The sequence below is a fragment of the Schistocerca cancellata genome, chromosome 9 (assembly GCF_023864275.1).
Source record: "Schistocerca cancellata isolate TAMUIC-IGC-003103 chromosome 9, iqSchCanc2.1, whole genome shotgun sequence".
Taxonomy (NCBI): domain Eukaryota; kingdom Metazoa; phylum Arthropoda; class Insecta; order Orthoptera; family Acrididae; genus Schistocerca; species Schistocerca cancellata.
Genome location: NC_064634.1, coordinates 135,882,318 through 135,898,031, shown reverse-complemented (window position 1 = coordinate 135,898,031; position 15,714 = coordinate 135,882,318). Strand labels below are relative to the sequence as shown.

The 15,714-nt window shown below is 37.0% G+C and overlaps 1 protein-coding gene across 1 annotated transcript in view; it reads right to left on the bottom strand.

Moving 5' to 3' along the window:
• Nucleotides 1-1,577: 1,577 nt before the first annotated feature.
• The window catches only part of LOC126100189 (lachesin), a 28,730-nt gene continuing 14,593 nt past the window's right edge, over nt 1,578-15,714 (bottom strand). The window contains exons 4-7 of the mRNA XM_049910748.1: nt 14,755-15,018; nt 10,933-11,072; nt 4,296-4,413; nt 1,578-3,582 (exon numbers count right to left, since the gene is read on the bottom strand). Coding sequence (XP_049766705.1) covers nt 3,561-3,582; nt 4,296-4,413; nt 10,933-11,072; nt 14,755-15,018 — 544 coding nt within the window. The 3' untranslated portion in view covers nt 1,578-3,560. The remainder of the gene's footprint in view (nt 3,583-4,295; nt 4,414-10,932; nt 11,073-14,754; nt 15,019-15,714) is intronic.

Here is a 15,714-nt window from a genome sequence, read left to right as displayed (position 1 = left end):
TTTATATACCTGGCAGTTTTTCAATCCGTTGTTACTACATGAGTAAAAGTTTGCCTCTACAGGATCTTTTTAAAGCATGAAAGCTTTACAGAGACTGACTGTACAATTGCAACAAGAAAACTGTTTTGTAAATACCAATGATGAAATTAATTGCGGGTAGCTGAATAATAATGAGAAATATTAAATCTAGGTCTTTTTAATGACAAAATTGTGCTCTTTATTTCACATTTCAACAAAAAAACTACATTTCATTTCAAGGAAATTCTTTGGATCAATATAACAAAGACTGTTGAAATTTCTCTATAAAAGTACAAAAATAATGACAGATCTAGTTATTGGCATTATGAAAATATAAACTGGATATCATATGCCTTTGAGGCAGTAACAACTGTAAAAAAAGATGGCAATCAGCTGCCAATATTGTTTTTTGGGCATCACAGTACTCAATGAGCAACAAGGCAAATTTTCAATTTGCATGTTAATACTTATGTAATAAACATTGTACTTCAATACAAATGCATATTTTCTTATATTTGGAAAAAAGAAAATCCTAGCTACAAACAACATTTAATTTTGATAAACAAGCTGCAGTGCTCTTCTATATGGCTTCAAGAGATCACCTGAGAAGTAGAAGAAGTAGGAGTAGGAGGAAAGGATCTCTTTTTTCATGTACTAATTTACATTTTAATCATTTTCTCTTATTTTCAAGTATCTATAAAAGATAGAGGGGAGGGGTTAGAAGAGTCTGTATTTACGAATGTGTATTTACTCTTCCTTTCACAGTTATCCCATAACACATTTTGAAGCAAACTACATTTATCAAGCAAACTTAACAGCAATAATTATCCTCCTTGTGACATCCACAGTCTTATCTGGAAAATGTTATGATCCACATAAAAAATATATTGTACATTTTATCTCCTTTGTCTCTGATGCAAAAATTAACACATGAAACACAGGTGAATATGCAGCAAATAATAAAATAAAAACCTCTGTAGCAGACAGCGCACATCAGTAAAACAGTTTGAATTTTTTTGAAAGTTTACAAAAATGTAAAAGATTCTTTACATGTATATTTGACAGTTTTGCAGCCAATGCTCTTGTATTAAGTACAAAATCTAGAGATTTATTCTGGCTGAAGTCTAAAGAACAGAAATAAAGTTCATATGCAGCCAAATGTATCTGCTTTAAAAGTATTATTATGGGAAAACTTAAAATCTTGACAATAACTGTAATCCTTACACATACAATACCATACTATGAATACATATTGCTGAAACATATCTGCAATTCATTTAACTGTAAATTCAATGCATTCTACAGATATCAACAGAGTTAACAGTTCGTGTGTAGAAACGGTAGGTAAAGCTCCAAAACACACATCTTGTAATGTAAGCAGTTTATGTGTTGGTTACTATATGTTGTTCTTGTGGGCATAAAATATAAGTGTTGCTGCTTTTTGTGAAACATTTATTTTTTGAGAATTTCTTTTCCAGCAACATTATGTAATTAGTGTTATCTGTAGTCCACAGAAATTGATGCTGTATCACAAAACTTTACCATATCGTTTCACATTTAAAAAAAAAAAATACATTTTGTCATGGTAAGTTACCAAATGTCCTCACAATCTGAGAACCTAAGTTTCACTGCTCACATTCACACGCAGTAGGCTGATTTATTACTGATTTTGAAGTGAAACATAGCAACTGTACCACTTTTATGCGCGTGGTGTGAATGTTCTTACGCTGTAACACATTTTTGTGAAAGTTCTGTTAGACAAATGAAGAGTAAGGAAGGTTGTTCTCTGAATATAATAAAAATTGTCTCATTTGGAATCTAATAAGACTCATCTCTATTTTTAAAAATCCTACTTTAATATTTCGAAGTATCTACTGTTTTAATACAGAAAAACTGAAAAAGCATATAAAATGTATTCCGGTGTTACTTTTACGTATTGGAATGTTTGTCTTTTACAATCGTCTGCCTCTGAAATTATACAATTCCTAATGATTTTTGGCTGCAGGTACTTATAATAACTGTACAATATGGAATTTACGACCAAAATTAAATCAATTTATGAATGAAAGCCAAAGTTTACAACAGCCACAACCAACTTTTAAGCAAGTTACAAAAATGATATGTACACAAACAAATTAAATATAAATACAAAGGAAACACACATATACTGTTGTTACTACATAAATATTGCAGAAGTACTACAAAGATACATTAGAAAGTGAAAATACCCACACAAGAAATATGTAAGCATATCATGGTGCAGGTCAACCACACAAAAAACGTGCAAATGCTAATCGGATGAATATCAGTGGGTACATGATTCTGAGTATTTTACGATCTGTTTATTAGCTATTCAATCTAAATGACAAAACAGCAGCTAGTATTAAAGGCTTAAACTGTGTGTATGTGATAGCAAGAAATACTGGGTAATATAGAAAATTTGTATACCAAAATGTTGTGATTTGAGAAACTAAAAGTAAGAGAAAGTTTAGAATACGACATATTTAACTGTAGCAAAGACATATCTCGAACACACAAACACATATCTGCAAATGCCAAAGATTAAAAACAATGGTTGGTTTTAATATTTTGAGTTTATTACTTTGTTTTCAAAACAGCTTCCATATCAGTCTTATTACTGCCCAGATCTTAAGAAAGACTTAATTAAATTAAACTTACAAAAATGGGTAATACCATTTACTGTGTTATGCAATACCCATAGCTTTCTATTCCACCTGTTTGATGATTTAACTTTTTATGACGTTATAAGCTTTAGAACCACTTTTCTACAGAATTCAAAGGGTTACATATGACTAAAATATATGTTTACAATCTTTACTGCAGCCTGCACAGTGGACTGGACTCTTGTAAACAAAAATTTTATAAGGAAGAGTACGATTAGCTAATATTTACATTAGTACAAAAGTTACGAATATCATACACAGTAATGAGTCATCACAAAAGGCAATAATGCAAAAACTTTACATGCCATGAGTAATGCTATTAAGTAAAAACTTAGCTGCCCATTAGATATAAAAAAATTAAAAGCTGCTGCAGCAGCATTTCAAAAGGAATGTAATGTTCTCAAAGAAAATCTCACTCTCACAATTCTACCACATAGCACATCAAAGAAACATATTTTTGTACCACTACACATGTTGTGCCTGAGTAAAGCTATCAAGTCACACAATATTCCATAATACTTTCAAAATGACACAGATACCAAACAAAACATTAAAGAAATACAGTAATTGTGACATGCCCCAAAACAAATTTAGAATCTTATTGTACAATGGAGACACTTATAGATCATATCTACCATACGAAAATAAATAGTTCCTCTAAAGTCTTGTTTTTATATGTTATTCATTTAATGTGGAATGTTATGAGCAGAAACTCCTTTAGCCTCTGTGTGATCAATGCCCACAACTTATATTTATATGTCAGATAATCTGCAAAGCACTGCCATCCACAGAAAGACTAACAGTGTAAGATCCAAAAGAATATAGCTGCCTTCATTTGGCCACACAACAAAACGAAAATTAATGTTTGGTGTTGAGGTTTCTGCAAACAAGAATAAATGCATCATTAGTAACAGTTCACAAGCATTTTAACTGCCACAGTAGTAATGATAATTCACTATCACTTTCAAAATACTTGAAGGCTTTACATAAAACTAATGCAAAATAAGTTTTTACAATTTTGCTTATAACAAACAAAGCTATTTCAGTAGTGGCAGAGGTGATAGAGCTACATTTTTCTCCATACATTACACTTATCACATCAAATATTAGACAACTACAATAACACATAAAAACGTAGTTTTGAGGAAATATATCGAGACTTTTCATAATGCCGACAATCACTTATGTACTGCCCACATAGTACAGATTGTTTGTTTTTAAAAAGCATGATGATGCAACATTACATTTTTCTACTGCAACAGAATTCTCTGAAAACTGTGTTTCATTATAAAACCTATTTTGTATGATCAGATTATATTGGAAAAATATGATTCCTTGCAATTACTGTCTGCTACCCTAATGCATTAAATTAACTGTATAAATGACATTAATGAATGTTGTTCTGTTTTGTGGTAGATAAAATAACAACTACGATTTACAGATAGAATCCATTCAGGAAATCTGGTACATTGTAATAGGTATTATTAAGTACTCAATACTTACACACTCTATCAATACATAAACATGCTACAGCATAAGAAGTATGCTTCCTTACTACTGAATGTAAAAAATAAACACATCAATAAAACCTACCGATGCAATGCAACTATAATAGTTGAGATGAGAATGAGAGCCATGCTAGTTGATATTTCTGCTGCATCTCCTCCATATGCTTGACCACAGGCAGGGGGACAAACAGGGATAATGGTTTCTGCAAACAAAACATGGCAGCATGTGCCAGTTTTTGGTAAACATAACAAGCAAACTGCACATTCCGCAAGACATAAATAGCATATAATACTGCTGTATCTATAGATGTCGTTCTCTCAAGAAACACAAGAAAAGCAGTTTTAATATTCAAAAACTATTTGTCAGATGCAGTGCAAGCATTCTAATCACTGAAGGCAATATAATAAACAAAACAAGTACTACTTCACAACAAATGAACACCAAAAAACAATTTTAAATAATATTTTGTATAGCACACAATAATAATTTGGCTTTCCCTCAACATGGGAGATGCAAAACTCTTGAATCACACCTACCCAAACAGTGCTCCATGGACAAATGAACTCTGCTCACACTCCAATATAGTACACCAAGTGTAGAGGGGTGGGGGTCAGTAGGGTGTGGGGAAAAAGGAATTTTGCAGACAGACACTGCTAGAGCAATACAACCACAATGTCAGCCTGCCAAATAGATTTCCCTGCCTAGCCACATGCACACAAGTTTGCTGAAATGAGTTTTTAAACAAGATTTACATTCTACACAACATATACTATGTTGTTCATTTATGCAACTATCCAAAAGTGGAGAAGTCACACTGTTCGTTGTACAATAAGAGCTGTTCCACTTATCAAATCATTTGAAAGTCAAGTGATTATGTTTTTAAAAGATCACTATACGACACCAGCCACAAAGATCACATGATGCTCTTACACTGATGAGATGAAACAAATTGACTACCTGTTTAATACCATGTTGGTCCACCTGTGGAACACAATGCAACAGAGACACTGCATAGCACAGTTTTGACAAGTCCTTGTTAAGTTTCTGGATGTATGTGGAACAATATGTGTATGCACACAGGTAACATAGTCGCAATAAATTTCAGGCCTGTGGTTTGTGGTCGCAGAGCTAGTGCCCAATAACGCTCCAAATGTGTTCCACTGGGTTCATATCAGACACTGACATACAATGTTCTGGCTCTCTGGCACACACAGTTGTCCTACTGGATGATGCCATAGCCAAAGAGGAAATTATCAAGTATGAAGGGCTGCTAGATGTCAATGTTAATGTAGTCCACAGCTGTCAATGTACCTCTGATTACCACTAAATGCCCTTTGGAGCACAGGTGAATGTGACACTTAACAGAATACAGCCCCCTACTGGCCTTCTTGGTTAGCACAGTGCATGTTCAAGCAACTGTTTACCTAGATGATGATGTATCTCAACATGACAGTCGATCTTGTGTAACAACAAATGTGATTCATCTAATCAGGCTAAAATGACCCTCTTGATGCACAAACCGATCTTTATGTTCTCATGCCCATCGCAATCATGACTGATTGTGGTGTTGGATCAACAATGGAAGAGAAAGAGGTTGCCTGTTACACACTCATGTTCAACAACTTTCACTGGACGGTATGCTTTGAAACTCTTCTGCCTGCACTGACGTTGTATTCTGCTATCAGATCTGCTACAGATCGCCCCTAACCTGCATCACAAAACAGGCAAGCCTCTGATGATGTCATTCTACAAAGAGGTACAGGCATCTAATACCTTGTTTTGTATTAATGGTTTCACCATCCTTCAAATACTTTCCAAAAATGCTCACGACAGCAACACACAAACAGCCAACTAGTGTCACTATTTCTGAGGTGCTCTATCCAAGGTGCCAAATCATAACAGTGTGCCCTTTGTCAAAGATGTTTATATCAGTGGATTTCCATGTTTGTGACCCATATCATCACTAGAATGATACCCTATTCATTTTTGCTGTGATTATACGATGTCCTTCCTGCATCACATGCCTGTAATGCCACCAGGTGGCATTCAGTCTCATGGTGAGCAGTGGTCATGATGTTGGTTCATCAGTGTATCTTCTGACAAAATTGCAACATTCCTAGAGATGAACAGAAAAATAGGTCAAGTGTGTCTGCAAGTCATCAGCGGATTGCTCACTTCGCTTTTACGACCAAAACCATCAGTTATTAGAATTCCATCCACCTATCAACGTAACAGAACCTTCTTATCACAGATGTAACAAAGAATATTTATGCTTTCAATTAAAAATTAAAACTATGGAAAACAAGTTTTCAAAGAGGTTAAAAACTTTACTCAGCTCAAGACTGACTCTACCCTATACATGAAATCATGCTCGCTTTTGGCTGCTGATGTAACCAATTAACACCAGTTTCAGCTGATAGACTGGCATTATAACACCTAACTCAAGGGTCTGTTTGTCAAATCCCACAATGTACTCGACTTTAATAAAATGGTAACATAACAGCAATAGCCTTGAATGCACTGTCAAAATGTTAAATATATTTCAATGTCCTGTTCGTTGTATTACCATTACCGAACGTATATTTCTTCAATTATGAGATGAATTTACTGCATTAGACGAAAGATAAAAAACAGAAAACTAATTCAATTAATATCATCCTAGTCATAAAATGAACTGCAACATTCACCTCCTACAAATAATACCATCGTGCTGTAGATGCATCTTCTGCTGCTTTCCTGTTTTCCCAAAATCTGCAACCTTCATCGTATTATCTACAATACATTTCCAGTGGGTTGGACAAGGATGAGAGTGCTGGACACACAAAGATGCACTTTTCGTGTAAGTGAGCACACCAGGAGCACAAATCTTGGAACCAGGCCTGGTCTTACACTGAATTTTTATTAAATAATGTCAATATCAGTAACTACTACTAAACATATATATCTTTTTGCACATGTACACAAAACAACATATATACAGCTGATGAAACTAAGCTATTATGACATGTCATGCAGCACTTCAACAATAAAATTCTATATTTCTCAACTGTGACTGTGTATTTACCGCAGAAGAATCTTACATCATTCAATCTAACTTCCGTTTGTTTGACATATTTTATTTCAATAATCAGCTCACCATGAATTAGTTAATGACAGTACATGCTAAATTCACGACGAAATTTGCCACACACACATAATCAACAAAATTAATCAGAATTTCATCTCCTCAGAAAATGCTGGTGAGGGTCTCAAACTGGTGAGCAATACTCAAAAAACCTGTCATCAGTGTTTCGCAAGCTACACCTTTCATGGATGAATTACCACATACCAGTTCCCCCTTCTTCTGCCGTATCACATACTCCCAATTCACAACTCCACATTACCTTCATGGTGTGCCACTACCCACCAGCTCAAACACCTGTGCATCACATGCATAGTCTGTGGACCTGCCAACCCTCATATTTCTGAACAACAAACCAACTGCCTCCAAGCCACTAGATACCCCTCCCCAAACCCTCTTCTGCCTCTCCATCTATGCCACACAACCCCCCGTCCCCCGTCCCAAAAAAGAAAAGAAAAAAAATTCAGCTCCACTGAAGTCTACCTGCCAAACTGCAATCCTGGCACGGTGCGTTCAGCCAGCACCATGAGGGGATAGACGCACATAGTCGTGAGTGTGCATGGAGGAGGGGGGTGGGGGACGGCATGCACATGCTCGCGCTTGCTCTAGCTCAAGGTGGTCTCATTACAAAAGCTAGTAAGTTCTGTTGATTTTTGTGTGTGCCTGTTGGTAACTGGTCTTTTTACTCCAGAAGTATTTATAGTCTATCAGAATTTTCCTACTGTGATTATGGATAAATTACATTTCTTTTAGTCCGCAGCTCGTGGTCGTGCGGTAGCGTTCTCGCTTCCCACGCCCGGGTTCCCAGGTTCGATTCCCGGCGGGGTCAGGGATTTTCTCTGCCTCGTGATGACTGGGTGTTGTGTAATGTCCTTAGGTTAGTTAGGTTTAAGTAGTTCTAAGTTCTAGGGGACTAATGACCATAGATGTTAAGTCCCATAGTGTTCAGAGCCAATTGATCCATTGTTTTACATTTCTTTAAAACACTTCCAACGATTCTCATTCTGTCCACTGTATGTCACTATAGATGGTTACTCCTACATATTTTACATTTATTACTGTTTCCAGTGATTTATCACTAACAGTGTAATCCAGCAGTAACAGTTCTCTTCATCTATCTATATGCAATATGTTACATTTATTAATGTTCAATGTCAACTGGCAGTCTATGCACCAATTGTCAATCCACTGCAGGTCTTCCTGCAGCCTACTACAGTCTTCTGGTGGTGTAACCTTCCTGGAGGCAACAGCATTGTTCACAAAAAGCACATCACGGAGCTTCTAGCTTTATCTACTAGATCATTTTTACCTATTGCAAATGGTAACGGGCCTACAGGACCACCTCTAAGATACACCTGAAATTACTTCTACATTCCATGCCATCAAATCCATTCAACACTTCTTGCATTGCTCTCCTTACACTCATTTTAACTTTGTTCAGCTTGCTTAAATCTTTCTCATAAAACATCCCCACTGTCACTTTCTGTATAGTGATATGTGACATACAATATGTTATTTAGCCAAACACAAGGAAAATCCAGCATACTGTGTTGCACATTACCAACAGATCCACTACACATCAATAATGTAGGAAGTACTGGTTTCGCTGCAACATTGTAAAATATCTGTTCTAGATATCTTGTGAAACCCCTACACTCACAAATATGCATACAGGGTTATTGCAAATGATTGAAGCGATTTCACAGCTCTACAATAACTTTATTATTTGAGATATTTTCACAATGCTTTGCACACACATACAAAAACTCAAAAAGTTTTTTTTAGGCGTTCACAAATGTTCGATATGTGCCCCTTTAGTGATTCGGCAGACATCAAGCCGATAATCAAGTTCCTCCCACACTCAGCGCAGCATGTCCCCATCAATGAGTTCAAAAGCATCGTTGATGCGAGCTCGCAGTTCTGGCACGTTTCTTGGTAGAGGAGGTTTAAACACTGAATCTTTCACATAACCCCACAGAAAGAAATCCACCACGACCGATCCATCGGTTTTCCAATCTCCTGTTTAAGAAATGCCGAACATCATGATGGAAGTGCGGTGGAGCACCATCCTGTTGAAACATGAAGTCGGCGCTGACGGTCTCCAGTTGTGGCATGAGCCAATTTTCCAGCATGTCCAGATACACGTGTCCTGCAAAGTTTTTTTCGCAGAAGAAAAAGGGGCTGTAAACTTTAAACCGTGAGATTGCACAAAACACGTTAACTTTTGGTGAACTGCGAATTTGCTGCACGAATGCGTGAGGATTCTCTACCGCCCAGATTCGCACATTGTGTCTGTTCACTTCACCATTAAGAAAAAATGTTGCTTCATCACTGAAAACAAGTTTCGCACTGAACGCATCCTCTTCCATGAGCTGTTGCAACCACGCCGAAAATCCAAAGCGTTTGACTTTGTCATCGGGTGGCAGGGCTTGTAGCAATTGTAAACGGTAAGGCTTCTGCTTTAGCCTTTTCCGTAAGATTTTCCAAACCATCGGAAGTGGTACGTTTAGCTCCCTGCTTGCTTTATTCGTCGACTTCCGCGGGCTACGTGTGAAACTTGCCCGCACGCGTTCAACCGTTTCTTCGTTCACTGCAGGCCGACCCGTTTATTTCCCCTTACAGAGGCATCCAGAAGCTTTAAACTGCGCATACCATCGCCGAATGGAGTTAGCAGTTGGTGGATCTTTGTTGAACTTCGTCCTGAAGTGTCATTGCACTGTTATGACTGACTGATGTGAGTGCATTTCAAGCATGACATATGCTTTCTCGGCTCCTGTCGCCATTTTGTCTCACTGCACTCTCGAGCGCTCTGGCGGCAGAAACCTGAAGTGCGTCTTCAGCCGAACAAAACTTTATGAGTTTTTCTACGTATCTGTAGTGTGTCGTGACCATATGTCAATGAATGGAGCTACAGTGAATTTATGAAATCGCTTCAATCATTTGTAATAGCCCTGTATTATCTATCCAGTCTTCACAAATTAGGAGTAATCTGACAGTGTCCAGTAAAAAACAAAAGTCATGAAAGTCACAAAGAAAGAATGACTGTCATTTTCAATGTCTAATTAATAAGGGGGGCAATGACAGGAATTATGAACTCTGATACTAACTTACACTTCAGTCTATCATATATTCATAACTTTATGCCTCCCTCAAAACTGTAGATGGAATGTAATCTCTGCAGGCAATCAATAGTACTGAAGACCACATTTTGTAAGGTCTTGCTTGTATAGATTTATATGTCCTACAAACCATTAACAAGTCTTGGTCTTAAGTAAACAGCAAGATAGCATGTCTCTGTTTCACAGTAATACATGCACCACATATGCATAGTCTTGCTGCATACCAACAAAATGCTTCGCAAAGATGTGAAATACAATGTGTAACGTTTTTTAAAGTAATAACAGCTTCTGCCATCATCAACAAAAATAAAGTTTAGCCTATAAATAAGCAACAAGCAGCCTATACTGAAACATGCATTTAAAATGTATGTGATACCGCAAAAACTTTCTTGTACTACACAAGTTTTCTGGCAGATTCCAACAAGAACACATGCACGTACTGTTTAACTAATATTACTACTGAAGGTCATAGAAGACTCACCAAACAACTCCACTTCTTCCCGAGCTTCACCCAGTTTGTTGGCTGCCTTGCATTGGTACTTGCCATACTGCCGTTTCTCAATTGTTATCACACGAAGTGTTGTATCAGTAAATTCATCAGCTGTTGCAAAATGTGAGATGCTGTAAAAAAGGGAAACAGAAGAGGTTCACACAAAGCAATATCAAGGGATAACCACATGACCTCATGATCTGTTGGTTTCTTAGTTTGCTGTCAATGCTGTAGCACATGAAAATATACTGCACATAGTACACATGTAAGAATTTAAATGTTTGACAGGGGAGGGGAGGATGGAGCGGCATGCAAAAGCCAGGGCTGTGTAAAGGAAGATTCCGGTTAACAGCTTATTGATGACAAAGGCATCAGAAATAAACCTCGAGCTTTTAATGGACAAAGATGTGTGTATTATTTGGATGTGGTACTGGAACATATTTTGTCAGAGCACTGCTCACCCACCAATTATCAGTTTTCCAACCCTCAAAGTGGCTGCTGCTTGCTTAAGTAGCTCCAAGTTGGCCTCACAAGGCTGAGTGCATCCCACTCTAGCTCCTTGGACAAGAATGTAAAAAGGAAATAGGCCATGTCCTTTTCAAAGAAACCATCCCTGTATTAACCTTAAAGCATTTGTGAAAACACAGAAAATACATACCTGGATGCTTGGGTGGGTATCTGAAATCCACTCCTTCCAAAAGTAAGTCTACTGTCTCAAATACAGTGACATCTCAGTGTATATGAGGGTGGAGCTGAATTGGGCAAAAGGAAAGAGGGGCTCGAGTTGTAGAACTATATATAACTAAAACTGGACTATGATGAGCACCGTATTTCTAGACATCTTAGAAGGGTCATTACAAAGGAGAATCATTTGATAGCTAAGGCATGCATAAATGACAACCAAATAGGTAAAAAAGGACCTTCCAGCAGCTCTTCTACCTTTAACATATGTACCGCAGAGGGGAGTGTGGATAGATGGAGAGAGTACATTGACAGCCCCTACCAGGGAGCTGAATATGTGACAGAAGAGGAAATGGGAGTCAGTATCAATGATAGGGGAGGATATACTACTAGAGTCACAATTTAAGAGAGCTCTGGAAGACCTGTGGCCACGTAAGGTGAAAGGCACAGATGACAATCCTTTGGCATTTATAAAATCACTGGGGGATGTGGCAACCAAATGGCTATTCAGGTTGATTTTTACAATCTATGAGTTTGGAAACAAACCATCAGACTTCAGGAAAATATCTTCAACATAATTCCAAAGATACCAAGAGCAGCTAAGTGTTGAGAACTATCATGCAATGAGTTTAACAGCTCATGCATCCCAGTAGCTGACAAAAAATAATAAAGAGAAGAATGGAAAAGAAAACAGAATCCGTTAGGTGGGAAACCAATTGGCTTTAGGAAAGGTAAAGGCACCACACAGGCATTTCTGATATTGCCCTTGGTAATGAAAGCAAGACTTGAGAAAAATAACACCATATTCACACTATATGTTGAACTGTCAAATGTGTTCAACAATGTAAAATTGGATGATTGAAATCCTCATAAAATGGACATAAGCATTTGTAAATAATGGGTAATAAACTATATGTACTAGAACTAAGAGGGAAAAAAATAAGACAAAGGTCAAGAAAGTGCTCGAGTCGGATTAAGATACAGGGCGAAGCGATATTGATAATACGAATCCCTGAGGTTGCTAAGCTTAATGAAACTGAGAAGAATTGCTAGAAAAAACAGTCTATTGAGCACAAACTATGGAATGAATTCCATTACCTTGGATATCAAAATAACGACAGACAAAGCAAAAAGAACATAAAAGCAGAGTAGCCTAGGCAAAGAGTGTTCCCAGTTAAAAGAACTCTATAGTAACAGAAAATCGGTACCTGGGAGGGGGGGGGGGGGGGGGACAAATAATTGAGGACACTAGGCTATTCTGAGATGAAGAGGTTGGCATAAGAAAGGAATTCATAGCACATCACATCAAACCAGTCGGGGTAAGGAGTTGAGGCAAACACCTGAAATTTAGCATAATCAGTGATCTCTACACTATCTGGATGTTGAACTTCAGCTATCTGATAGTGCCAGCCATAGGTGCTCATATTTTGTTTCTTGCCAAACTAGAATATGGCTGCTAGGAAATATCACTAGAACACGAAAAGAAAGTACTTTTCAATTTCATTCCCTCATCAGCCTATTACATCACATGTTGACATAAAGTTCAAAACAAGAAATCAGTCTGCAATTCTTTGTCTCATAATTCAAGGATTCTGATGATAGGTACATAATAACCTGACCATGAACAATTACTTGGTGTTAAGAGCATATGGACAGTCTTCCATTTGCAGCAAAACTGTAAAGAGTATGGAGCGCTTAACTGTAACATCCTCCATCATCTGAGATGTCAAGCTATTATTAATTACATTGGTGAGTCTTACAATACTAATGTTTTTAGGTTCTAGTTGTGACACACAACTTTTTCCTGGCTGACTGCCCAGATGCTCATTCATATAAATAATACTTCCCTCTAAGCAACTCTGATTCCCAGGAACCTGTCACGCTTTCAACAGTTTCAGAATATGTCTGTTACATGATTTGTCATCAACTTCATACATCACAAGAGTTTGCTACATGTTCATGACTTGTGGAGTAATTTCTGCAGTATAATCTTCAACAATAAATATGTCCATAGGTTTACAAAGGCCTTTATCAATTCTCTGAAGAGGTCCACTGTAAAGTCGCTTGAAATGTCGGCATTTTAGGCGTCTGTGTGTGTGTTTCACAATGATCTGGCCTAACCTATAATGATTTTAGTCAAACGTGTGTCATTCAATAAGAGCCAGCATCTGTTTGCTATCATAATAACTAGTATGAATGATTGTTCTTACAAACAGCAATATGACACATCACTGGCAGCAGTTATCTCCTGTACAGTGAGTATTGCAGTTATAAGCTTTTTCTACAACAACCACATCAAAATTCATGTGAATTATGGAATTATTAAGGATTTATATTTTTATGAGAATAAATGCATATGTTTCGCCAAAATTCACATAAATTAATTATATAAAGCAAATGTGATGGATTATTGACATTAGCTCCTTTAAATGCAGCTGCCATGACTATTAAGGTCTATTTTCTTCATTGCATACTTCTCTCCCTCAAACTATGTAACCTTATTGTGACCTCTTTTTTTCTCACAATCTCAGTAACAGCTGAAGCTTTTTACATTATTTATTATCTTTTTATATTATTTATGTTGCTTCATGTGTTTTCCACCAACTTTGTTCAATTTTGCAACGTATACGCTTCAGTACTCTCTGATCACTGCTGCAGTCTGTAACTTAAAATTTATCGGTTTTTCCAATGCCTGTTGCTAATCTCTCACTGTCAATTTCACTGTACTTCTGATTGCTTGTATCTCCTCATCACACAGTACTGGCTGATTTCCCCTTGATCCTAGGGCAGATCTAGTTCATTTAACATTTCCCTCATTCACTACGTGATGGACTGCCAAGAACAAAATGCCAATATGTCTCGTAAAGATTGTGTGGCTTTGTATTTATTTTATTAAAGGTTTATTAAGAGATTTTCTTTTCTTCAGCTACCATAGTCTGCACAGGTATTGAAGTGACAAGTAAGGGTAAAGTCAGTGCCATACTCAGTAAATCAGCACTGATTGTGCATGAGGGAACTGGCACACTGGACACAATCGTAGAGAACTTGGTTTGCTGTTTTACTGTTACAAGATCACCAGGCTGTAAAACAAACAAACAAACACACACAGTAGATGACGTGAACTGTACGAACCTGTAATGCTGGTTGTTCGAAAGGACAGTTTCATCTTTCAACCATGTAATGGCAGGGGGTGGGTAAGCCTCAACATGGCATTCCAAGTCCATGTCATACTGCAAAGCCTGCCCAAGACGAGGTCTTGGTACTGTTATCACAGGTGGAAACTCCACTTCAACAGCTATGTTGCGCCGTGCTCCTTTGCCAACGCCATTTTCTGCCACACAATAATAAGTACCTCTATCTTCTTTCCCAATCCTGGAAATCTTCAAGACATTCCCTCTGTAATAGAAATTGTACAGAGGAATTATTTCTGAAAATATTTGCTAATAGCAACTACTGACAACTTCACAGTTGACCTGAAACATTGTACAAAATATGTAAAATTTCTTTTAATTTATGACTGCAGACAAAGAACAGATGTAATTGATTACAGTGATAAAACAATTTTAGACTAATGTACAAGAAAGTGGCATCATTCATGTAGTTAAGAAATATAGTGGTGAAGAATAAATACTATCTTTTAATACCTAGGTGATTTACCTCTATTAATAAAAGCCTTCAGTTAACTCTATTACAGTAAGACATTAACATGCTTTCACAGGTCATAAACATATGCATGGGGTAAATAATTTGGTTTCTATTGACTTCAAGCTGTTAGGAACTAGTCTTAACTGAAGAAAATGAGCCACTTTTACACCTACACTGCAAATAATTAAATGCAAATTTCTGCTAAAATGGTTGCAGCATGTACAAGATCAGATAGTGCAAGATATTCATAGTTTAATTAGCTTCTGTTCCACATACAGATACTGCCTCAACAAAAATACTACTCCTCTTGTGGAACGTGCGATAACTAGCTTACATATAAAAATAACTTTATCACTATGTCTCAAGTTAGCAATCCAATATTTTAGAAGCAGAAGTTGTATTAGACATGCAGTCTGACTATGAAACACACAAATGATTCAGCACCCC